The sequence below is a fragment of the Biomphalaria glabrata genome, chromosome 12 (assembly GCF_947242115.1).
Source record: "Biomphalaria glabrata chromosome 12, xgBioGlab47.1, whole genome shotgun sequence".
Lineage (NCBI taxonomy): Eukaryota > Metazoa > Mollusca > Gastropoda > Planorbidae > Biomphalaria > Biomphalaria glabrata.
The window spans coordinates 6,057,407-6,083,772 of NC_074722.1; the positions used below are offsets into that span (position 1 = coordinate 6,057,407).

A 26,366-nucleotide genomic window follows, 5' to 3' on the forward strand; every position below is an offset into this window, starting at 1 on the left:
TAGATTAGTCAGAAGCCAACAGTGAGCTTGGAGACACCTACCTGCTACTGGACAGATAGTCTCCTATCTTCTCTTGATTGTTCCACAGCAGTCTGTGAAGTGCTATCACATTGGCATCATTGATGAAAGACAGGCTGTGGTTGCCAGGATCAAAGATCTCACAGTCAGATGCTATCTCTGTGAAAAACCTGAAGGAGGCAGCCAGTGATGAATATATTGATTAGACTTGTATCACTTAGACTTAAGTTTCATCCCAGAGTTCAAGATCAAATTCCTCTTTTATTCATAGGTGAAGTAGAAGAGAAAAATGTTTGTTTGTTTGTTTTACATGTTTCGGATGTTCCTTCAGAGTTGAAGATAGTTTACTTCCTAGTCCAAACCTCCCGCAGGACGACGGGGGATGGGAGCGGGCAGGGTTTGAACCCTTGACCGTCGATAAATCCGAACGACAGTCCAGCGCGCAAACCGCACGACCAGGCAGCCATCCTCCATTTCCATTTGTTAAATCAAACAAATATATGTTGACTTGCTATTTTAGTTTTAGCTTATAATACCAATTAATAATTCAGTCTTTAAAATCATGAACATAAAAAAAGGATCCAGATAAGAAAAAAAGACCCAGATAAAAAAAAAAGGTAATGATTCTCACATTATGTTACATTAGGCCCATGGCTTCTATAATAATGAGTTTGAGTTTTTGGCACATTGACACAATTTAGGCCATGTCGTGCCTATGATAATCATAGCACTGGCCTGATTTTTTTTCTCAAAAATAAAAGTATTTATATTTTTCATATGCCAAAAGTCATAACTATCTTATGCTGCAAAACTATCCTTAATTTTTTTTTAATTAAAACACTGAGAACAAGGAGTGAACAGACCCAGTCTATTAATTCAGATAGACAACACAAACAAACCTTCTTCCCAGTTCAAAGTTGTTCTTCAAAAACTCATTGAATGGGACCATGTGCTGCTCCTTGCTAAACAAAAGATGGTTGGCAATATTCTGCATGATTTTACACATGAGAGTTAGGCCACGCTTGATTCTGGGAGTAGGCTCCTCTTCCACTATGCCAGATTCATAGGGAGATACTGAAACAGTTAAGGTAGAGTGTTTCAACTTTTTCTTAGTCTTGTAGGTCAAGATTTAAGCTTCATAAATAATAGTCAATAAAGAACACATTCATGTGGACTACTAGAACCAAAGTGGTATTTCAAGATGTATCGAGTTTAGGTTCATTACAATAAACAAATTATCTTTAGATTTATCAAAAATAATGAACTAAAATATTGCTATTTAAAGAGCTACATTGTGTATTCAAATATCAAACAAGAAATAGATCTAAATATACTATCTGAAAAAAACATAATAAAAGTATATAAACATATTAAAGGTTGCATGATCTATATTTAAAAAAAACAATGTCAGTAGCAGAATTTATTGACCAATGTTTTATTTTTCTTGTTAGACATTTTTTGGTTTTCAACTTAAATGCAAATGAAAAGAATTTGTTTGTCCTATACTGAAGCTGAGCTCTGACTAACAAAATGACTGAAGTGGATTTCCAAATCCTACCACTAGCATGAAGAACATGGACTAGCCAGAGAGCCATCAACCTAAATCATAAGAACATAAGAGTGAGTGCTAGCAAATAGATTGCAATCCTCTTCTAGAACTACAACTTACCTAACTGATGATTGGCATATAGAAAATGTATAATTCTTATTCATTACGAAAAAATATAAAGAAAGTAGTACTTGTTACATATAGATTGTCCACATATTGATATAAACAGAAGGAAATTAGGGCTTGGGCACTTATCTTATTTTCTATAACTTCTAAAATGTACTACGGTTCCTAATTGTTAAGTTAAAAAAAAAATTATGTTAAAACATTCTGAACAAAACTGTGCAGATAGAAAAGTTAATTGAAGTTTGCAATGCCAAAAAAAAAACAAAAAACAAAAAAAACATCACATATAAAAATAATAGAAAAAAAAATCCAAATTTGACTTCTTTCTACAAAGTGACAGTCTAGTCCACATAAAACAAACATATGCACTTAGAAATCATAGAATGTTAGTATAAGGCACTTTGGGGGAGAAAAATTGATTATAAAATGATGGATGCTATTAAAACAACAAGAACTGTTCAACTAGAATGACGCTGGCTAAATAGAACTAAGAAATGAATTCATATTACAAAAAATGTACCCAGATCTTTAACAAATAGTTGGGTTTGATCTAAATGATTGGTGCAGGCTACACACGCATTTCTGTAACCAAGGCAGCTGAAAGAACACTAGTCATGAAACTACCCCCCCCCCCCCACTTCTTAAACATCAGAAGGTTTGTAAAAATGATAAAACTTCTTAACTGTCCATGCTGGATATGATGAACTGGTTAAACAGACAACCAACTTGTAAGCACTAAGAATTATGAGGTGATTTTGATAGAGAACTAAAGAGAAAAACTAAAAAAAAAAAATAAAAAGTAACTCTATCCAACAAGGTGGGCTGTGTTTAAAAATGACAGGACTAAACTCAAAAACTAACCAAAAACAAAAAAAGTTATCGGGAAAGAAAAAAAAAGTGAGAGGGTGGGGGGTGGGGTCAGGGGGGCCACAACACAAAGATGTTACTTATAGCAATGTTTCTCCTGTTACTTATGTTACCTATGGCAGGGTTGATGAAGCGTAAGAATATCACAGTTCCAATAACAGTCCACACTGCCTCTGAACTACTTTGTTGGAAGCGCTGTGTTACGACCTGATACAGGCAGTGACACATACTGCGCAGCTTGGCTGGAAACCTAAGTGAGCAACAACACGGTGAAAAGTCACAGATAAGGCGTGTCATCTGGCAAAGTTGTGGTGTCGGTGGAGGTATCAGGCCAACACACAACACTTTTTAGTCAGTGATAAAAGGATTTTGGGAGAGGGGGGATTTATTGACAAATCATTAACTTTTACTTCATAAGTAATAAACCAGAAATACTAAATGTATATATTCTTTGTTGGAAATCAGTTCATTGATATAAATATTGGTGTCAGAAGTGTGTTGGCCTGGCAGTACATAGGACATTAAGCAAATGTGACAGAACAAACAAGTTTTAATAAACATCTGGTCTGTGGTCATCTATCAACTTAACAGCAGAGTCTCCTGTTAGAAGAAAGGATTGCTTTATTTAAAAGAGTAATACAAAAAAAAAAAAAAAAAGAACACTTGGGACTCTGAGAATGTTAATTTGAGGCAGCTACTCTACCATAAGCTCTTTCTCAACCATACCGATATACTCAATGGCAAATATATATATTTAAACAGAGCTATCTATTTGAAACCAAACGTTTCAACAATACACGGGATAATTTTCAAATAATATTATCCTATAACAGCCCCCAAGACGAAAGGAAACCTAAACTGACGTATAGTTAAATCTATGTGAATACCATGCATTGCACAACAGCGATAGATACAGGAGACAGTGTGAGGGATGTGAGACGCATACACAAACTGCAACAGACAAGGAGAAACAATGATTTAAAGGTGAGAGGGTTAAAGTTCTGATAGTTATGAAACTAAAGAAAAAAAAAAAATATACAGAGAAAGCAAGGGTTAAGCTTGTAATACACTAGGTTTTCATTCATGCTAAACAACAGCCAATCAGCTACCTGATCTGCTACACATTTAAAACAAAATCATAATAAAACACACTCAAAGATTTGAAACTAGCTACTAGTTGTAAATAGATCTAAAATTGCTTTTTTCTTCATATAACATCATTTATTTAACATGCTACTTTTCAATTCTATTTACACTGTAATTTTGTAAGTAAATGAAGAGCTCTTCTTCTTCTATTACAGACGTTATTTCAAAAAGGAAGTTAATCTATCAGGTATATTATATATAGGTGGGAAAATACAGCCTAGTTGGGGAGACGTTTGGATATGCTAACAAAAAGTATCGATATTGATAAATTGTTATTAAAATTGATTGACTTTTAATTTAAGAACCATTTCAACCACTGTCTTTGAAAGCATAGATAAATCATGCATCTTTTAAAATAGTTAAAAACTAAGCTGTAAATCTAGCTAAGCAACATGGAATAGCTGCTAGTCCCAAAACTCTTAGAATCAGTTTCAACACCAGTTGATTACAAATAAATATTGCAAGGTTGGGACTAACAACCCAATCACAATTAGATACAATGCACTACAAATCATCAGCTCTAGCGAGACCAAGCCTAGAAGAAAAGAGACCGGAGTTTTCATTCAAATTGAGAGCTTCATCGGGAGCATAAGCAAAACATGAAAAACTGACCAATACAATTACAAGTGGAAGAAAGAAAAAAAAAAAAAACGCTAAACTTGGAGGAGAAAAATGATGGGAGAGCTCCCCCCACTCCCCACCTCTTTAAAGGGACATCATCCTATTTCCTTATCAAAATGTTTTGTTGTTTTTGGCAACTAAGTGAGATCAACATAACCAGAGAGCATTCTTACTAAGGTAAGGGTTGTAAAATCGCAGGAATATAAATGTGCCAGTATCAGTTTTGCAGTCTGGTGGCAGACGCAGACTCAGCACCTGGTCCAAACAGTGGCACATAACTCTCAGCTTCTGAGGAAACCTGGAAACACACACACACAGTTAACACAGTGACCTTTTCCATCAAAGTCTCATCACAACAAAATACTCAAAAAAAAAATCAAGAAAAACATAAGATTAAAGTTACGCAAACTCTTCACAGGTGAAGCAAGCCCCCATGACCATCAAGTACAGTTAACTCTCAGAAAAATTGCTTTAAAAATCATGGTACTTTAGTTAACACGATTTTTTTGTTTAAAATTAATTGTTAAAAATAACTAAGTCCTCTTAGTTTGAATGGACAGACCATTCCTAGATGAGGTGAACTTGGCTGAAAAGAAACTAATACACACATCTAGCACAAGTATGGTCATGCAAATAAATGGAAGAGGTAGGTTGGACTAAGATAACAGTAACCTAGGTAACCATACACAACAAGTCTAGCACACAACAGTAACCTAGGTAACCATACACAACAAGTCTATCACAGACTACAAAGGATGTTGATTAAAAAAAAAAATGAAGCTACATAATCACTCAAGATTAAGGAATACAGTTTGGGACATATGGCTTCAACTCTACTTTTTATCAATAAATATCAATTCTTGTTGGATTGTTTTGCTCTTTAAAAGATCTTTTCGAAGTACAGGCAGCCCTGTAATTACAAACAAGTATATAGGCTAGGTGCTAGTCATGACACCACAACTGGGACTGGGTTGAGTCTGATGGCCATTCAAATAAGTCAGAATGCATCATAACATACACTGAACACTTCATGTGTTCATATTTATAACTAACTCTAACTTTATTGTTAACTTTTATTTTATTACTAATCCATTTGTATTGCACACCACAGACTTCACAAATAACTAAATTGAACAAGTTTCAGTAACAGTTCATAAAACAACTACAAATTATTTGTAAAACTATTTGTGCCTGTGTTCTATATTAAATATTCTAAAATGGAGAAATGCCTGTACTGTGCTTGGAAACAGTAAAAATGCTGATGTTCCTATATTCTTATCATTCTAGTCCAAGCATGGAAACTAAACATCCCAGCCAATGTGTCCCAAACATGATCATTTGACTGGTCGAAGCCACACCCATGGTGCATGCAAAGGTTAACCTCTTGCTTATCTCAGAATAACTGAAGGAATAAGGGCTAAGGTGTACACCAAAATAACAACCTAAAAACTGTGGTTGATCAGTTGAGTTCAAACATCTTTCAGAAAAATAGAGAGACCTTAACAGAGACCTCTTGTAATAACTAATGTGAGAACTAATCCTGTCTGTCACCAATACAGCCCCACAGATCCAAGGCCTTTGCTCATAGAGAAAGCCTGTGTAAACATATTAGCAACTTACTGCGGAGCTGAACCAACAATGGCATTAAACACTCTCTGTGTGATGTGCAGCAAGTTGTGCTTGTTTTCCTCTATGTTTTCACCAGGCTCCAACCTAAAGAGTGACAAATAATCATGTGCTCACTTAGAAATGATATCCCCCTAATGATTTCTTTACAAAAAAAATGCACAATAAAAAAAAAATGTTAAGTTTATATTATTATAAAGAAATGGATGGCTGCCTGGTCATGTGGTAGTGGCTCTGGACTGTCATTATGATGGTACTGAGCTCAAAACCCTGCCCACTTCCATACCATTCCATCTTTCAGGAGGCTTGTATTGGGACATAATAATCTTTTTTTTTTTTTGTGAAGGAACATTTGAAACTTGTAAAAGAAAGATATCAAGGCTGAAAGCTTAAATTATGTATTTTAAATGTATTCTTGCTTTAGGGGGTGATTATATCTGTATTAATCTGTTAAACAAAACCAATGGATATTTGAATGAATGTGAACAAGTCTTCACCTGGCAGGGTCCACCTCATAAGATATAGGGTGATCACTTCTTTCCACTTCAAACATGCTGAGCAACAAAGGGTTCAGGAGTTCCCTCAGATACCACTGGCCATAAAATCTGAAGCAGTAGGCCATGATTTTACTGGCAAGAGAGTTACCACGAAACAATGTCTGCATACAGTCAGCTATTTCAACCTCCTGTAAGGTTCCCAAAGAAGAAAGATTAGTTGATACAAGTTAATGAATTAATTATGCTTCTATTTATCATAAAATGATTTAGTTTGCTTATGTACAGACTAAACTTGCATGCTTATAAGGCCTCTAAAAAAAATTGTGATTAGCCTCTGAGCATGGTCATGTAATCAAACAGATTGTTTGGTAAGTTCTTTATTTTATTTCACATCAGATCTTTCTATTTGTATACTGTATACCAGCCTTCATAAGACCAATATCATATTCATGCAAAAAATAAATGTAACAATTCCACATTAGTCAATAATGGGTACTGAAGTGGAATAAAAACATTTATATTAAAAAAAAAAATTTTTAATAAAAAAAAAGAGAACTTTTTAAAAAAAAAGCTTATATTAAGTGTACTTGTATCAATTAGTTTGGATCATGTAATTGTATGTATGGACCAAGACATAATAAATCTGATTGATTAGAAATGATTAGAAATATTTTTACCAATTGTTTTGTCTAGCTTTCTCAAAGTGCTATGATCCTATCACTTGTCAAAACCAGTTGTGAAAAAGGGGAGGGGGGGGGGGGGCGCACTATCTTGGTGAATGTTTACATGATCTTTTTTTAAATGCATTCAAAAATAATTATCACTCAGAACTCAAGTCCTTAGGGGGACTAATTCAAGTTATACCACCACATCTGCCAAGTATGATTTTTTCCCCTTGTTCAAGATACCAAACAAAATACTTTATTGCCAATAGTTAATTGATTAATTGGTTGTGTTATCAGGTAAAAGAAATAATAGTGCTAAATTTCAGCTTAATCTCAGATTGGGTGTGGGAGAAAAAACGTGTACAAACTTTTCACCTACAGATAGACAAACAGATATAAGCTTTGAAAAAAAAAGCCTCACCTTAGAGAACATATTCCACAAAAGTTGATAGAGCAGTCTCTTGGCATCAAACAGGTTGACAAACACCCTGGCCAGCTCATCCATTTGAGAATTGGACACGACAGTGGCCAATGCCATGGCAATGGGTAGTTCCCCTTTATCACCTATCATTGTCACCAGTTCCACCAGGCGTTCAAACCTGTCAGCTAATGCTGTCTCTGCCAGAGTTTCAAACTCTGTGCCCTGCTGTAAAATCTTGGTTAACACTTCCATGAATGCTGCCCGAGTCTGGGGATCTTTGTGGTAACCAAGAGCTACATGAGAAATAGTTTTTAAAAGTTTAAATGTTTTGTCAGTTCCTTTCAAAAATCAGATGTTGATTGATGTTTCTTTAAAATAGTTTTACATTAAAAAAAAAAATCGACTAAATAGTGTCAGGATGTGTTAAGGTGGCAAATGGGAGAGTTCTTCAAAATCAAAACTGAAAAAGAATGGTTTCCAAAACAGATTGAGTTTAATAACATACACTTATTGACCTAAAATTGATCTTAATACCATACACACTTATTGACCTAAAATTGATCTTAATAACATACACTTATTGACCTAAAATTGATCTTAATAACATACTTATTGACCTAACATTGATCTTAATACCTACCATACACTTATTGACCTAACTGAAAATGTTAACATAGGTGCAAGTACATAAACACAATTTCTTTCTGTAACTGTATTGAAACTTGACAATCATTTATGTTTCAAACTTCTAATCTAACTCTATAATAACTGAAATGCGATATAAAACTTTACAATATACATTTACTTTCTTGATGTTGGCTAAAAGAAAATTTAACGTTTAAAATTTAGTAAACAAAAAAACATATTTTGTTGAAATGACAACTTCAAATGTACAACCCAAATGTTTATTGAGTAGAACCTCAAACAAATACTATCTCTAGGTTAAGCCAGGCTACTGACCAATGGAATGCATGAGTCCACTGTCAATGTTAGCATTGAGTAGGTTGGACATAGCTTGAACTGTACAGTTTCTTAGGGCACTCAGGTTACTCATACTGCGTTTGCGGTTAGGATCCAGGGCTTTATCCTGCTCTTCATCCGAGCAATCATTCAGCAAGTTCATGAACAGTGTTAGATACCTGGGGATAACAGTATTTGCATTTTAATTCTTTGAAAAAAAAGATGTACTTATTATATTGAAACAACAATAGGACTTTATCAGTATTTTCAGTATTAAATAGCCATGCTACATCCCAGCATAAGTAGGATGGACAAAAAAAGATAGATCATCAAGTCTATAAAAGAAGATACAGTTTCTGATGGCACATAAAAAAAAGCTACATTTATGCTGTAAAATGTGCCAGATGAAAACACATGATTTGTGTTTAATATAAATGGTAGCAGCAATATCACCTCCAAGGCTCTAGCCAGGTCTAAACAAAAGCACATTTACTATGAAAAGGTATGATACAATTCAACATGAATATTGAGAAGTTCAACTTTAGTGTGTTTATGGTAAAACACTTATCACCAACTGCAAGGTTCACTCGTCCATATAGTTCATAATCTTTTTTTTTTTTTACTCAACTGCCTTTTGTGGCACACACACAGGTCAGTTCTGCAAGCAAGGATGTCCATCTGCAGCTGTGTGGATAAGACCAGATCTGACCATATTTAACTACAGAGTCAACAAAAAAAAAAAAAAAGCATTTATACTATCTAGCCTTTACTACAATGAGATGAATTTGTTAAGCTGCTGTGAATTCAGAACAGCATAGTATGGATAGTTCTATTGCTACTTCTCTCCTGTGTACACTCCATTGACTCCCTGTGACTGCAAGAATTGATTCCATGATGACTACAATACTTTGTCATCATGGACAACTATTCTAAGTGAACTGATCATTCCTGATGTGCCTCAGAGAGCCCTGCACTCCATGGACTCCTCTCAAGTTTTGCTTTTTTTCCTTCAAAACTTTCTGTCTGCTGGCCTTTTCAGTGCTACATGGACCAGATGTTTAGGACTCAGACCAACTGCTAGCACCACTGCATTCAAGAACATTAAGACCTATCTGTGCAAACCCTATATCAAACTGCTATTATTACTTGATCCAAATGAATGGCAGCCCAAGTTACTTACTTGAGAAAAAGTTGTGACTTTGCTTCCATCAAGTCACCTCTGTCACTTTCTTCTGGCTGCAAAGGCAAACCTGCTAGTAGTGCAGCCACAGCCTCCATACTGGCCTGGTCAAGATCCCTAGGGACAAGGTGATTATCATAGATCAACAACAGTTTAATTATGACACAGGGGTCATTTCTTTCTTTTTTTATACAATCCCTTTAGTGGACCAATGGGCGGAGAGTGTATCTAGGTTTCCATGCTGCCGTTAGGTGCTCATTAAACATAACCCTGCTCGAGTCAAGATTCAAACTTGAGCTTGATTGTTAGGTGACCAAGTCTTAGCCAAACAGTTTAAGCCTCTCTTCAAACAATTTTCTTACAAAAAAAAAAAAATATTCCTTTACTTCAAGCAGTAAGCCCCACTTGTTTAATGCATTGAGTTTTTCAAAATATAATTGATTAGCATGATTTGTAACCAAAAGTTACAGCCTGATAGAAAAAAATTTGAATTTATTTGGAAACAATTTGCCATTTCATATATTTTTGCATTTCAAGGAAAAGATAATAACTAAGTTTTTAGTTCAAACTGAATAAATAAATACTGTCATTCCTTGACACTTACCTCGACATACTACAGATATCTCCTTGAACGTTGACCTGATGAGAATTACCCATAATCCAGTCAGTCAAATACTCCACCAACTTGTTACGGAATTTCATCTCTTGTCGGAATGTTAGTTCATCACGATGCTGCATCATCTGTCAAGTGAGAAGGCCTTTGAATTAACACTATTAAAAATATAGTATCTTTTATAACACTAATTGCAAATAGTGACCCAACTAGACACTGGGCTAATATGTGATAGTACGCTGACAAGTCGGAAGTGTAGTTGGAGTTTAAGATCAAAATACTTTTAGTAGATCTCATAATTACAGATAAACTCCTTTGTCAATCAAATTATAATCCTACGATATTGAAGCCAACAGCTGAATTTATATCTATATATATTTATATTTTTTTAAAGATTTCCCTTAAAAATAGAGTTGCCCACTTTATGCCATCTACAATTGTAATTATGGGCATAAAAATAGTGACTTTTAAGGTTAAGAATGAAATGAACCACAGAAAAAAAAAAACATCTAACAATAATAGGTATAAAGATATTGCCTTTGAAGTCAAGGATGGAAGTGAATGAAGAATGTATGGTAAATACAAGACACCAGTAAATATAACTGATATAAAAGATTCATTTCTTTGGAAATATGGATAGTCATGTGTGATGTAATCAGTCCCTGTTTGGCTGCTGGTGGGTGTTGCCCGTAAAGGCAGTTCTGTAGTAGTTTGACAATTGTTTAGCTAGCCTAATACTTGCCATCTCCTTCCAGAAGGCATTTCCAAGACACTATAATCTTAACTGTTACTTGGTGTATTGTCAGCAGATATTGAAAAGTTCAACACTATAAGAAGTCATTTGAAAAGCCAATCAATACAAGAATAAGAAATAATAACAGAAAACACTTACAGCTTCCACCAACTGACAAAGTTTTGTTTTGATTTGAATGGCGTGAGCTGATGAATCCAGATATCTGACATATCTAAAAGTACAGAAGATGACACAAATATTACAGTTTTTTACTATAAATTACTACAGTATCAGTAAATGTAATGAAATGGTGAATGTTTGAGTGAGTATGTCAGGTTGTTAACAGTGACATAAATTGCTACATGACAGTATCTACTGGCTAGCAACTGGTGGCTTACTTGACAATAGACAACATCAGCTGCTCAATGCTGGTCACCCCTAAAAATTCACAGGGTTGATCTTGTTTCATCTCCAGGATGTTTTTCATAATAAATATCACATTTTCAATTAATAAAGTATTTTGTGGGGAGTCCATCACCTGTGTAGAAATTATGCAAACAGCAAAGCCAAGTAACATACAATCAAATAAATTAAGTATCAATGACAAAAAAAAAGGACACTTATTACATATTTTTTTAGAACAATTGTTTTAGGATTGTTTCAGAAAAAATCTAAAGTATATTAGCCCAGGAGGCAATTCTTTTGGCTTTACATATAATTCTCACATTTTTAAAGCCCAAGTAAACACATTTGTTATACATGCATTAATTGCTCATATGCTAATGCCTTAGATCCGAGATGTCAATTACACATGACTAAAATTTTAACATTAATTAAACATTTCACATTTGATTTTTGTTTGCAAACATATATTAACTAAAGCCCAGGTATTAACTATACCTGTCCAGCAGGGTCAAAGTACTTGTCCACACAAATTTTAATTTGATCAAACAATATTGGATACAAGGCAGGGTTCAACTCATGGCCCACTAGTTCCTTGACATGTTTCTGGATCTGAGCACCAAATCTTTCATTTTGGAATACCAGCAGTTTCAACAAGTTGCCAAGAAACCTGACAAGAGCAACATAGAGTATACAAAGTTTTGTATTCAAATTTCACAGTAAAATTTCTATTATCTTAGTTATCTTTATCCTGATATGTAGGTTCAAGTTTTAAAAAAATGTGCATCTATATTATTCTCTCTCTTTCTCTCTCTCTCTCTAAAAAAAGAAAAAGACTTGATCTATCTTATTAATGCTATTAGGATTGAGTTTTTTTTTTTATTTAGTGGAAGTGGAAATGACATATGGCAAGTTGAAAAACACTTGGGGGAAAAGAAATAATATACAGGAAATCTATTTTCATTATATTTTTTAAATGCTTGATATATAGACAGCTGCCTTTTGGGGAAATACTGAAAATAAAATACAAATGTTTGATAGAAAGCTGGAGTTTTTTTGTGAAGAGTGGGTCCCAAGTTTGCAATTATCAAAAACCACTTTTAGTGAGCAGCAAGGAGGTAAAAGGAACCTATGTAAAAAAAACTTCATGTGGATACATACAACAGTTGATGAGATCTTGTAATCAATCAGTGAGTGGTATTTGGTGAATGTATAGTAGATTAGCACAATGTCAGATGTATCGACAAAAGTTGTGCTATGATATTACATTCTGAGAACTCCAAAGTTTCTTGGAGCAAAGCTACAACTAATGTTGAGCCTATAAGAGAGCTTTGGCAGTCATTTGTGAATTTGCATTTTATTTCAAACTATTCTCAGATTGGATTTGTTTCATACAAAAAATGATTTTCCTCTGAAAATTAAAAACAATTTCATCCAATATTCTTGACTTCAATGTTATTAAAAAAAAAACAACCTACTGAGTAACAGGACAATATTGCATGTCATTAGCACAGCTGGTCATCAAGCTACTCTTTCTGTTCCCTTCCATGGCCAGGCCTGACAATGACATTGTACTCCTACAAACAAAGAGATACAAAGACATCATAGCAAACATAAATCATTACTTTTCTTTAACGGATGTTGTTTCCTTTAGAGTCTATGGAAATGTAAGTTCTATCTGGTCTCTACCTTAATTTACTATTTTATAATAAAGTCATAATATTGAAGATTATTATTGTTTCAAAAGATGTTGAAAATTAAAATTATACTAGCGAATTTACAGATGCAATCTGTTTCTAGAAATAAAAAAAAAGATTATGTTACAATTGAGTTCCTCACAAACAAGAATCTCTCTCTCTAATCTAAATGTAATTGACTTACCCTACTCTCTGGGACTTGTTGGACAATCTCACTCCACCTAATGCACATAAAAACCCGGTCATATTGGCCCACTCATTCAACTGATCCTGCCAGTCAAGAAAAGAGCAATACTGTTTCTCAATACAACCCTGAGTCAAATAAGAACTACTTCTGTAAGGAAATAGTCACTAATTCAATACAACCCTGGCTCAAATAAGAACTACTTCTGTAAGGAAATAGTCACTAATTCAATACAACCCTGGGTCAAATAAGAACTACTTCTGTAAGGAAATAGTCACTAATTCAATACAACCCTGAGTCAAATAAGAACTACTTCTGTAAGGAAATAGTCAGTAATTCAATACAACCCTGAGTCAAATAAGAACTACTTCTGTAAGGAAATAGTCACTAATTCAATACAACCCTGGGTCAAATAAGATCTACTTCTGTAGGTAAGAAGTTATCTAACTCACAACAAATCGAGTCAAATAAGAGCTACTTGGGTAAGAGAATAGTCCTTATTAAAGTCTTCATTAAGGTAATAATTTCTAGAAAACCTATTTCTAAAATATAGTAAATGATTGCTTCTAAGGGATATGTTATTGAGTGACAATGCATGCTAATCACTACCTTACAACGGCGCTCAAGTTCTAATCCTGTCCACCACAAAAAAGTATGATCCATAGCACACAGAGCATGTTATTGCATGTGAAAATCAATTTAAGAAAAAAAAGTAATAAAGCAAGAAATTTGACTTGCTAAGTACAACACAGCTACACTTAGTTTGAGTCTTTTTCACAAGATCTTTCAATACTGCTGTTTAAAATATTGATAAATGGCGTCAATAACAATGTGCCCTCCATTCACATGGGTCTGTGCAGCTACAGACAATCTGTGTTGCTGGTCTGGGTACAATAATGTACAATAAATACAATTTGATGGTGACATGAAAAAAAAGGGGGAAGGGGAGTTTTTTTTTTAAAACCAAATTTTTGTTTCTAAAACAGAATTAAATTTTTGGCTTTAGTTGACTGAAATATCCATTAAAAAACAATTTGTGACAATGTAGGGTTGTTCTGTACCACAAAATTAAATTTCACATGATATATTTTGTTGAGCTTCTTAGCTATGACTGTTAAGTTTGCTACAGTAGCCAAAACTTACCTCTAGCTCATGTTCAGTGCTAGAATGAGGAGTTTTGCGTTTAGTTATCCTCATGACATCTGTCAAATCTTTCCCTTCTTCAAGTTTCAACTTGGGATAAGTTTCAAGGTAGCGAGTGACAGCATCCCAGTTTCTAAAAGTATCTTCCCAAGCCTGACAAGGAAACAATGGAGATTTACACTCAGACTGAACATGCAGCAAATCTGACTTACTGTGATAAGTGGGAACAAAAACCAACTTTAAAACAATCTTTAAATCAATAAAAGGGGAGGCAGAAGCAGAAGAGCTCTTAGGGTAAAATTTGTTCTTCAACTTTTAGTTCAAAGCTTGGTAATGTCAGTTCATTTCTGGTGTTAATGGGGTGTCTTATGACCAAGTAAAATATCTTTTTGTTTGTCTTACATAAAGTCTTAAGCGTTGGGCAGAATCAAGCACATTCTAAAAATATAAATTTATAATGCTATCGTGAACATGAATTCAAAGACCCTTAGTGAAGCAGGCATGTACTTGTCACAACAATCAATGACCGTGTGTTAAGGGGAAATTTTAAGTAGACAAAAAATTAAAAAAAATGAATAAAATCAAAGAGAGCTTTTCATTTACTGACCCCCCACCCCCCAACAAAGAAGCAAAAGCTACTGACTAATGTTCTAGGTTGGGGTGACCATTAACAAAAAGGCCCTGATGATACACAAACAAAAATTTTTAACACACAAAATAAAAGGCAGTTAGTGAAAACATTTATTAAATGGGTAATATTGTTAAAAGGTTTGACTTACTGAATTAGTGGGAAAAAAACAACAGCCAAAAAACAAATGTTATAGATAGAAGTCTGATATTTAAAAAAAAATATAAGAAACTCTCACCTGCCAATTACCTTGTGTAGACTGATCTATTTTTCTAAGCAGTGCCATGATTCTTTTCTGTAATGCTGCTCTTCCTTAGAAAGTGACACAACAAATCCTTGTCAAAACTCAACATCATAAAACTAACAATATAAACATAGAATAAACACGTGTTTCAAAACAAATTACCATAAAGTATTAAACTTTGGTTAAATAAAATAACCAAATATAACATATAACCACAGAGGCTTACCTGTGGTTAAAACAGTGCTTGCGGCAGCCAACTCAGCATAGACTGAATAGTTGGGCAAGAGCTGTGTGACAGCCAGCTCATCTGCCCCACAGCGAATGTCTGCCTCTTCACACAGTAGACGAAAGCATGACATGGCCGTGAGAACAGCATCTATCTCAATGCTCCAGAGATACATGAAAAACACAACCTGTGGAATAAAACACACCATAATAAGCTTTTATATAGTTTAATTACAAGTTAAGGTAATAACTTAAAGCGACAAGAAAGACATCTTTAGATGTTTAGTTATATCTTGTAAAGGCTGCTTTGCATGAATTCTTAGAAGGCAATAAACCACATTATTTTTAACCCAGTAGCTCCTATTTCCAGTTTTTTTTTTTATTTGTTTAACTCTTAACCTTAAGCAAAGAAAACTAATAATAATGTCTAAAAAAATAAGTCTATATTTAAAAAAAACACAAAATAAGTCTAGTTTCATAAAAATATTTACTTTAAATATATCACATATAGAAAAAACAAACTCCAAAGTAACTAATTTCAAATCTTCTCATTCTGTATGAGACCGGGAGATAACTTCTTAAATAATTTCTGGTAACATATTGTACTACACCAGTTAGAAGTAAACATAATATTCTATGGCAATAGAATCACATGACTCAAAGGTGTTTAAAATAACGTTAAGGAGAGATTATTTAGAAAACAAAACTTTTAAGTATTTCTTTAGAAGAGATGACAGTTCTTTGATGAGTCTAGTACTTAGAATGAAGTCCAGCCTAAATAGGTGAAAAGAAATACCTCTAGTTTAATGTGTGCTTGGCGACAAACAGGGATATTACTGCCCATGTTGGCATTGGCACTGTGCTTCTGTAGGAAACGATTACGATAGACAAGTATCTCTCTCAACCATTTGAGTATTTCAGTGTAGTTGACAATCTGATGCTGGATCAAGCGTTGGGATATATAGAACAGTACCTGTGAGCTGATAAACAAATACAGTTGAGAAGCAAGTTGTTCTTTTTTTATATTTAACCCCAACAAAAATATTCCACTAGGAACTGTGAGATATGAATTACCTTATATCCCAGAATGTATTGATTGGAGCCTCAGGGTTCCAGAGCTCAATATTTTCTGGTTGATGCAAACACAACAAAGCCTGGAAACAAAACAAAGTGAATATATAGTTTGTTTCATGAGATTCTGGAGTGAGTTTTAAACTAGATAACATCTATGTCTCTAGCCATGAGATTGTACACTAGTTTTAAACTAGACAACATCTATGTCTCTAGCCATGAGATTGTACATTAGTTTTAAACTAGATAACATCTATGTCTCTAGCCATGAGATTGTACATTAGTTTTAAACTAGATAACATCTATGTCTCTAGCCATGAGATTGTACATTAGTTTTAAACTAGACAACATCTATGTCTCTAGCCATGAGATTGTACATTAGTTTTAAACTAGACAACATCTATGTCTCTAGCCATGAGATTGTACATTAGTTTTAAACTAGATAACATCTATGTCTCTAGCCATGAGATTGTACATTAGTTTTAAACTAGACAACATCTATGTCTCTAGCCATGAGATTGTACATTAGTTTTAAACTAGACAACATCTATGTCTCTAGCCATGAGATTGTACATTAGTTTTAAACTAGACAACATCTATATCTCTAGCCATGAGATTGTACATTAGTTTTAAACTAGACAACATCTATGTCTCTAGCCATGAGATTGTACATTAGTTTTAAACTAGACAACATCAATGTCTCTAGCCATGAGATTGTACATTAGTTTTAAACTAGACAACATCTATGTCTCTAGCCATGAGATTGTACATTAATTTTAAACTAGACAACATCAATGTCTCTAACCTCCATAGCTTTTTGTGCCACATCAGGCATCCACTGCTGGTGCACTAATGAAACAAGACTTGTGATAAGGTCAAGGGTGCTGTGTTGGATTTCATGACCTTGCTTACCCTGGCTCTAAAACAATTCACATACATTTACAAAGTATTAATAAATAAACAAAAGAACACAAAGTTTCTATAAACAATTTCAGAGATGTATAACAGAAATTAGATTTAAAAAAAATGGTTTCTATGATTATTAATGGTTATTCAAATGACTTAAGAAGTACACAAGTTATTAATATGATGATAAAAAATAGAATATAAATATGAACAGCTTACATGTAACATCAAGTGAGGGTCAGCATGGATCAATTTGACCAGCCACAACAAAATATACTTGTATGATGTCAGCACCTCATCTGTTGTTTTGTTCAGTTTAAATGTTGCCAACTTTACTGTACTCTATATCCAAGTAGACAATTACACCCATTAACTAAGCAGTCAATTTGACAATGCTAGTTTCAAAATGTTATACTAAAAATAGATATGCTGGCAGAACCAATAAATTGGTTGGTTGACAAACAAAGGGTCATACATTCATCCTAGTCAAGACTAAGCTTTAAACTGTAACTGACCAGGTAAATATATATCTTAAGTCTCAAAAAGGAAACTTTTTCTTCTTTATTTAAACAATTAAATGATATAATGGGAAATGAAATATATTTTTTTTTATATCTATGTATCAATATCTTGAACTTTCTTGAAATGTTCATATCTACAACTAAGCATAATATAACTTAAGACAGTAAATTTAAACATCAATGACTGTATACCTTAGGACAGCTATGACTGCTAAAGCCTTGGGTAACTTTGGTGACAGTGTCACTAAACATGTTTCTCAACTCTCCGGCCTTGCTGTAGATCAGACTGATGTGTGGCCACCATGGCAAGCGAGGCTAATGAAAATACATGAATGAATTTAAAAGACTAACAAGACAAAGAAAACAAACCCGTCCCCATAAAGATAAATAATTCAATATAGATGTCTACTTCATTGTATGTTGTATTATTTTCACATAGTATTTGTTTGTCTTTTTGCTAGGGACTCTGCTGTGAAGTAAAATAGCTTAACATAATAGCTTTTTTTCCCCTTAGATAAGAAAATCATCAATCAATATGTAGCTCTCCAGAATCCCAATGTCATTGTTTCTTTCTTCATGTAGAGCAATAGATTAACATGAAAAAAGATTTAAATAAAAAGAGTTCTTTAAATGTTGTATTAAATGTCAATTAATAAGGAAAGACATGATGTAAGACTTGATATATTTAGCTCAAATTCTATTTAAGACTATGATCTGTCACATCATGGTTTGTGACATGAATTAGTGGGAATCATGAAGTATAACTTTTTGTTTTTTTTCTATTAAAGGACTAGCTCCTACCGCCTTTCAAGGTACTGACGAAGGGAGTGTTGATCCAACAGAGAAGGCCAGTTCAAACTGACTGAGTTTCATACCAGAGAGAAAGAGTTAAGAAAGTTCAAAACAGCAACATTATTGTATTATTTCTACTGATTTGTTGTGTACCTTAAAGTAAAGCATCATGGTGTTGTAAGGGGGAAAAAAAGGGGGAGGAGGAATATATTTTGAAGTGAAAAGAGTCATAGAGAAAAAAAAAAAAGTTGACTACATGTTATGACTATGAAACTTGTTATTAAAAGCTGACCTGTGTGATGATTCTATGTAGAGCATTGACTAGAACATAGTGGTACATGGAAGGGGATGCAGGGTTCAAGCAAACTTTTAAGACATCATTGTTGTGGGGTGTGATCCTGAAACAGCTTACAAAGCAATCAATATACAAGTCATAGTCTTGGGTGCCAACACCAGGACCCTTCAGGAACAGCTTGCTGTTGGCCATTGGGTTAAACAAGAGAGTCTGTTGAGAGATCAAGAAAATGTGGAGGTTAAGAAAAGATCACCTCTAGTGGTACATTTCTTGCGTAGTGTGATGCATTAGGAGCTACTTGATTGAATGTAATAATCTTAATTTCTACCTCATCTCTGTCACCTGACCCTGGGGAGGGGGGAAGGGAGTCCAGGTAACACTACTACTCAAGTTCTTTTGTTGGGAGCTGAATGTTAGCCTGGTTCCTGCTGGTCACTGCTAGATGTGGCCAGTTTGAAGGTCTGTGGTTCAAGCCGTTACTGAAGCTTATCTATGCTTTTCCATGTTTCCTTCACTGTGTTTCTCAGTAACTATTGTACCTTAGTGCTGCCTTTATATGGTCATTTCACTCAAGTCAGCAACACCAAGATCTTAGCTTGAATTTAGTGTAATAACATAGTATGGCCCTATTTGTGAATAAGCAGTATTGTTCATAAGATACTTGACCCAGATTTGGTGTTTCTAAATTAAATAAGTAAATCTTCAGTCATCACTCCTCTAACTGCAAGCTAAGCATCTTACCACAGTATGTTTGTTACTTTTTATTTATTTAGGATTCATTTGTTTTTGCTCAATCTTGTTATATCAACATTTTAAACTGGATATTTGCCTAATTTATATTTGGTTTTAACCCACAATGAAACAGAAACAAGAGAATGTTATGAAACTTCAAATTTAACAAGGTTGGACTTAACATTCATTTTAAACTGGATATTTGCCTAATTTATATTTGGTTTTATCCCACAATGAAACAGAAACAAGAGAATGTTATGAAACTTCAAATTTAACAAGGTTGGACATAACATTCACTTATTTATAACAACTTATACACTCAAAATACAAAGTGAATAGCAGAGTGTTATTTGTTTGTCCCTTATTAAGTCAAACAAAGTTTGTTTTTTCTTGAAAACAAACAGAAAAAAAATATATATACATCTCAGTAAAACAGAAGCTCTAAACAGGACTTACTTTAAGATCATTAATAACTGATTGGACTAGAGAGAAGACAACATTCAGCCTGTCATTGATCGGGATATAAGATGAGGCTTTACATAACCTAACACATGTGACCGCTGCTCCCTCTGTTAGCTGCTTGTTACTGCTGTGGTGATTGGAGATGGCCTTTTTGACCTCATCAATGAAGGATTTCTAAAAACAAATGTAACATTCAATTAATTAATAAGCTTTATGATGCTACACATATTTAAAAAAAAACAACTCTTTCCCTGGATGATTTAAACAAAAGTGTATATAAAACCTCTCTTTATTTAAAAAAAGACTATACCTGTACTAAAAGACTGGACAATTTAAGAACACAAAAAAAGCAAATGTATGTGACCAACCTTTTTTAAATACTGTTGTGAACAAGGAGCACCAGTTTCAGCATTGTTTATCTCCTCTAAAATTTTCTGTTGAACAAAAACTAAAACATTTGTACCAGATGGCAGTCCACTCGATACCAGAACACAAAATACTAAACCATAATTTATAAACAGAATAAAAAGGAAAACATAAAATGGATGGCTGACTGGTCATGTGGTGTGCGCTTCAGACTGCGGTCATGATGGTCCAAAATTGAACCTTGCCTGCTTCCATTCCATTGGTTTGGGTTGAAACATCTTAATTTTCATTTCTGCGCGACCTATCAAAATGTATTTAGCAAAACAAAAATATACTGGCATTCAAAAAAAAAATAAAAAGAAGACCTGATAGCGACGGAAATAAAAAAGAACAGACTACATTGGGCAGGTTACCTTGAAAGAATGTCAGAGAACAAAGGAGCGAAAATTGTATACAGGCAAATACCAAAAGGCAGCCGACCCAAAGGCATACCCCAAATGTGATGGATTGATGATGAGGCAGATATACAACAGCTTGGGGTTAGGGCGTGGAGAGGAAAGGCCAAGGAGAGATCTGAATGGAGGGATGTGTTGAAGTAAACCAGAGCCCTCCGTGGGTTGTAGCACCACTGGGATGGATGAATGGATTATAAAAAAATAATTAACTGCCTAAGCTGGCCATTAAGACCAATACATTAACCTGACAAATGAGATGAGATTAATTATTAATTTATACATACAGAGGACAATAATTTGTTCATCAAAAGTTGAGTTTTTACATAGACAATTTTATTCCAAAATTTCTGCAACAACCACAACATATTTTCATCAAGGAACAAAGTCTGTTAAGTAACTTGAATGTTTCCATTCAACTTGCAGGCCTTGTGCTGTTGTTTTAATGTGTACGCAAATCTTAATCTAGCACCAAAGCTATAAACAACATCCACAAAACAATGCTTCCTGTAGAATGACTTTGTTGAGCTGTTTATTTTATCTAGTATGAAAAATAAATTGTGCCAGAGGAAAAATATTTCAAAAATGAGTTTACTTCATAAAACTGTAGCTGTGCCTGGAGGAAGAAACTAGGTCTCATTGGTGTTATGGAGTATGTGTGTGTTTCTACAGTGACAGTGGGAAGAAGTTAACAATTGGTTCTGAATGATGCAAAATGGATGGTAATGTCGTCATTGGTCTTTGTTAGGACAGACGACTCCAGAACGTGACACTGAAAGGTTGTGTGTTATTGTAGTGAGTTAGATTTTGTTAGAAACTATTATTACTAAAGTCAAGTACATTAATTGTATCTCATATCAACTAGATTTTGACTATATTGTAATAAAAGTTATATTTAGTATTGTTCACAAGGAAGTTATTCAAGTTAGTTGAAGTTTTATTAGTTAAGATATATTAAGCCTACAGCGGATTAGTTGTCTACAAGCAGTTTGGTGCTTGATGGCCTGATAACATAATTTTACACTCAAGAGAAATTTTTAATAAAGGTTTTAAAGGGAAGGTTCAAGTTTTTTTTCCTCCTCTCTCATTAGTAAGATGTACACTTAAAGTACACTTACAGGACATGAGATGTACACTTAAAGTACACTTACAGGACATGAGATGTACACTTAAAGTACACTTACAGGACATGAGATGTACACTTAAAGTACACTTACAGGACATGAGATGTACACTTAAAGTACACTTACAGGACATGAGATGTACACTTAAAGTACAGTTACAGGACATGAGATGTACACTTAAAGTACACTTACAGGACATGAGATGTACACTTAAAGTACACTTACAGGACATGAGATGTACACTTAAAGTACACTTACAGGACATGAGATGTACACTTAAAGTACACTTACAGGACATGTGATGTACACTTGCAAAGAAAGTACACTTGCAGGACATGAGATGTACACTTGCAAAGAAGGTACAGTTACAGGACATGAGATGTACACTTGCAAAGAAAGTACACTTGCAGGACATGAGATGTACACTTGCATAGAAGGTACAGTTACAGGACATGAGATGTACACTTGCAAAGAAAGTATACTTACAGGACATAAGATGAGAAGCATCATCTGCAATGGCCAGATCTGGACTCGTCGTCTGGATCCCTCAGTCAGTACATTAAGATGATCAAATAATTTGTCACAGCAATCTGTTATGAGATCATTAAAGATTTAATAACATAAATAGATCTAATAAATCTCAAGCTTGTTTAACTACATATTTACATATTTATGATTATCATGAAAAAACAAAAACTGGTTAAAAATAAGTAATTTATGTAAGATGAAGATTTTCAGTTAATCCAACAAACTGAATGGTTATTTCATTAATATATCTATAAAAAGCTAAATTAAAGGGAACAGTTCAGATGACATCAATCTTTCCAATAAGACTATAATCTGAAATGGACTGAATAAAACTCAGGTTTATTTTCTGGTTTAGCCGGAGGACAATTTATTTACGAAATTACATTATCAATAAATTAGATAGCTCATCATTAAAAAAAATACCTTGTAACTCATCATTTGGCTTCTTGTGAAGTTCAGTAAATTCAGTAGGGTAATTATCCATCCAGTTCCATATTGCCTGAATGGAAATGAATAGTAACTGAACATTAGTATTACAATTACATCTAGCATACACACATTCACACACACACACACACTGAACATTTGCACGTCTCTTCATTAAACAAAATTAATATTTCGTTAACAAATTCAAAAAATAATTTTTCAACCCCAGAAATATATTTAGACTAAAAATAAAAAAAATATACATTTTGCATTGCACAAAAAACACTCTACACATATAATTCTCTATACCAATGTTCCACAAACTTTTTCTCTAAGTGAACTGGTGTCATATATGGAAAATTTAGCAGAATACTATGCTTTTTTTTTTAAAGCTTTGATATTTGTTTTTCAAAAGTAATAATCACTACTCCTGCTATGCTCTACTAGTTAATTACTTTCATTACTCCGATAGTTCACAGACCTACCTACTCAGGCCTCATGGAGCCTTAGTGTAAACTCAGTTTGGGGAACACTGATCTATACTAACGTAAGAAATGTGTTACCTTCTCAAGGTTTTGCCCTAGTGTGATGATGACAGGTCGAGATTTGAGCATCTTAAACTTGGACACAACTTCTGCCAAAATAAACTACTAAGCATCATGTGTATAGACTAAAGGGTGAACAAAAGTGCAGTGCTCTCAAAAATACACACTACATCTTTAGATCTAAACAAAATATGGTCACATGATAAATGTATGTTGTCACTGATAATGATATTTATATTGATGTTTCATTATCTGGAAAACTTGGCTAGTAAGGTCTACATTTTACTAAATATTTAAATTTTTTTTTTTTACAATAAAATTTGGTGTTGTTTTTTTATTAAATAATATTTATTTTTACAATTTTCTAAAACAATAAACATATGCTGTTAAATTAAACCAAAAGATGCTACATAAAATCTAATTCACCATTGAGCAACTTTGTCAGTCTAGAGAGATCCATATTCATATGCTGAATGAGTTCAAGGTCTGATAAATCTGTTGTTTCTTCCACCTGAGACAGGGCAACCAATCTAAAAAGAAAATGCATCAAGTCATTGATAGGGCCACCAATTTAACAAAATTAATGAAGAAGAAAGGGCGGCCAATCTATATAAAAACACACCATGTTATAGACCGGATGACAGATTATAAAACAAATAATAGATAGGACAACCGATTTAGCATAAAATACTTTAAGTAGTAAAAAGTGCAACAAATCTGGCATAAAATATATAAAGTAGTTGACAAAACATACTTTCTATAAAAAAAAAATGATAGTAGACAAGGTAAGAAAAAATTTAAGAAATCTAATTGGCTGTGGCAGTGATGAAAGAGTTGAATAAAAAGCCTGGTGAGACTTTCTTTGGTTAAAAAAAAAAAGGAAAGTTCCCCTTTTAGACCTTCAGATGATGTAAAGATCATCTGTTTCTGTAGCCTACAGTTAACGCAGGTGTCATGCGGCCAGCACAATGACCAACCGCCTTTACGTTTCCCCCAACTTAAAAATTTCGGACACCCATTAGAGCTGGGTAGTCGCCGAAAATCCCCAAATTAAAAATCCCAGTCTTCACCACGATTCGAACCTGGGATCCCGGTTCGGAAGCCAAGCATTTTAATGCTCAGCCACCACGCCAGTGCCTCATTTTCTTTATTTAATCCATAGCTCCAATTTCCGGTTAAGAAAAACTCTTCCCAGGCTCAAAGCAAAGAGGGATAACTCCGAATTTTTTAAAATCCTAAAAAATAATTATTTTGAAAAAATAATCAGCTTAATTTGAACTTAAAGATCTAATACTTATAAACAAATAAACAACTTTAAAAAAAAAAAAACGATATACTTTTAATACCCTTAAAAAATTAAAATGCTTAAAAAATACCAATTTTTCCATGTGGGGGCTTATACACTGGGGCTATGGGCCTGTTCGTTTGAAAAATTACTTTAAAGCAATAAAAATCTTCCTGATTTTATTAAAAATAGAATCGGTAATCTCCAAAATGATTTGTAATCACGCTTGCAAGGAGACTAGAAGAAATCTTCTTTTTAAAAAGTTTAAAGCAAGTATATTGAATAGGGAATTAATAAACGTTCTACAACGGTTTAGAACAAAAACTGCAAAAGTAGCTAATGGGTTAAAAGTGAGACCAATTACAAACATAGCACACAATTCTTTGAATAAATCTTCCAAAAAAAAACAAATGCCTATGTTTTCACTACATACTTGGCAGAGATTTTATTGAACACAGCTGTGAAGTTGTTCAGGCTCAATGCAAAGAGAACTTCTGAAGCCAGAGCCTTTAACTGGGGGTTGTTTTCTGTCTGCTGGTTTAGAAACTGTGAATTTAGGGATGAAACAGAATCAATATTGTAATGTTTTAACTTTAACAAAAATAACTAAGAAACAACAAAAAAATACACTTTGTTGGCTTCATTACTTTGCAGATCTCTGGCAGCAATAACTTGACATACATTGTTTCATCCATTCTTGATGTGTCTTTGGGTTGCTGGAAATAAACAAGGCATATAAAAACATCAATTTACAAACAACATTTCGGTTGAAACATGGTAAAAATATAGTAAACAATTTCCAAACAACATTTCTTCTGATACATATGATAACAATGTAGTCAACAATTTTTTCACACTTCCCTCCTTTTTTAAATAAGTCTCATATTATACTGATTGTTTTATGTTATGTTTTAAAAAAGTAACAAAGCTATTTCATTAAAAAAAAAAAAAGGTCTATTCCATTTACTCATCTTAGGGGAGACTAAAGAAAACTGTACGTGGTCTTTTTAGAAGTAAAAGAATTTGAGATAAAGTGAATACATATTTTTATTTGTTTCTATAAAAACTTAATATTAAGTAAATATGGAGTGCTAAGCATTTCAAAATTTAATATTTCATTTTGTAGTCTTGAAAAAATCAGTTAACCCTTTCTGGTCGAATGTCCCACTGGGTGGGACATTTTTTTTTCCCATTCTGGTCGAATGTCCCACCCAGTGGGCCATAATAATTTGGCTCAAATTTAAGTTAAATATCAAACTTTTTGTTCCACTTCCTGATTCCTAAAGCTGATTAAAATATTATTTGATCTAGTAAAA

General features: G+C 33.7%; 1 protein-coding gene across 10 annotated transcripts in view; it reads right to left on the reverse strand.

Annotated features, from left to right (window-relative positions):
- The window catches only part of LOC106074483 (neurofibromin-like), a 63,164-nt gene that overhangs the window by 31,690 nt on the left and 5,108 nt on the right, over positions 1–26,366 (reverse strand). For 6 of the 10 annotated variants that reach the window (XM_056006433.1, XM_056006434.1, XM_056006441.1 and 3 more), the window contains exons 4-34: positions 25,698–25,766; positions 25,484–25,596; positions 24,192–24,295; positions 23,784–23,854; positions 23,218–23,293; positions 22,753–22,856; positions 20,693–20,758; positions 20,319–20,498; positions 19,128–19,340; positions 18,236–18,358; positions 17,742–17,864; positions 17,422–17,535; positions 16,620–16,699; positions 16,342–16,525; positions 15,547–15,733; positions 15,315–15,388; positions 14,449–14,601; positions 13,306–13,415; positions 12,903–13,001; positions 11,923–12,094; positions 11,421–11,560; positions 11,182–11,254; positions 10,281–10,417; positions 9,677–9,793; positions 8,497–8,675; positions 7,537–7,829; positions 6,451–6,638; positions 5,948–6,040; positions 2,674–2,810; positions 918–1,092; positions 42–188 (exon numbers count right to left, since the gene is read on the reverse strand). In XM_056006433.1, the coding sequence (XP_055862408.1) occupies positions 42–188; positions 918–1,092; positions 2,674–2,810; positions 5,948–6,040; positions 6,451–6,638; positions 7,537–7,829; positions 8,497–8,675; positions 9,677–9,793; positions 10,281–10,417; positions 11,182–11,254; positions 11,421–11,560; positions 11,923–12,094; positions 12,903–13,001; positions 13,306–13,415; positions 14,449–14,601; positions 15,315–15,388; positions 15,547–15,733; positions 16,342–16,525; positions 16,620–16,699; positions 17,422–17,535; positions 17,742–17,864; positions 18,236–18,358; positions 19,128–19,340; positions 20,319–20,498; positions 20,693–20,758; positions 22,753–22,856; positions 23,218–23,293; positions 23,784–23,854; positions 24,192–24,295; positions 25,484–25,596; positions 25,698–25,766 (4,094 nt within the window). Of the gene's footprint in view, positions 1–41; positions 189–917; positions 1,093–2,673; positions 2,811–4,500; positions 4,626–5,947; positions 6,041–6,450; positions 6,639–7,536; positions 7,830–8,496; positions 8,676–9,676; positions 9,794–10,280; positions 10,418–11,181; positions 11,255–11,420; positions 11,561–11,922; positions 12,095–12,902; positions 13,002–13,305; positions 13,416–14,448; positions 14,602–15,314; positions 15,389–15,546; positions 15,734–16,341; positions 16,526–16,619; positions 16,700–17,421; positions 17,536–17,741; positions 17,865–18,235; positions 18,359–19,127; positions 19,341–20,318; positions 20,499–20,692; positions 20,759–22,752; positions 22,857–23,217; positions 23,294–23,783; positions 23,855–24,191; positions 24,296–25,483; positions 25,597–25,697; positions 25,767–26,366 lie in introns of all 10 variants that reach the window. The other 4 variants (XM_056006443.1, XM_056006439.1, XM_056006435.1 and 1 more) reach the window with 3 other exon arrangements.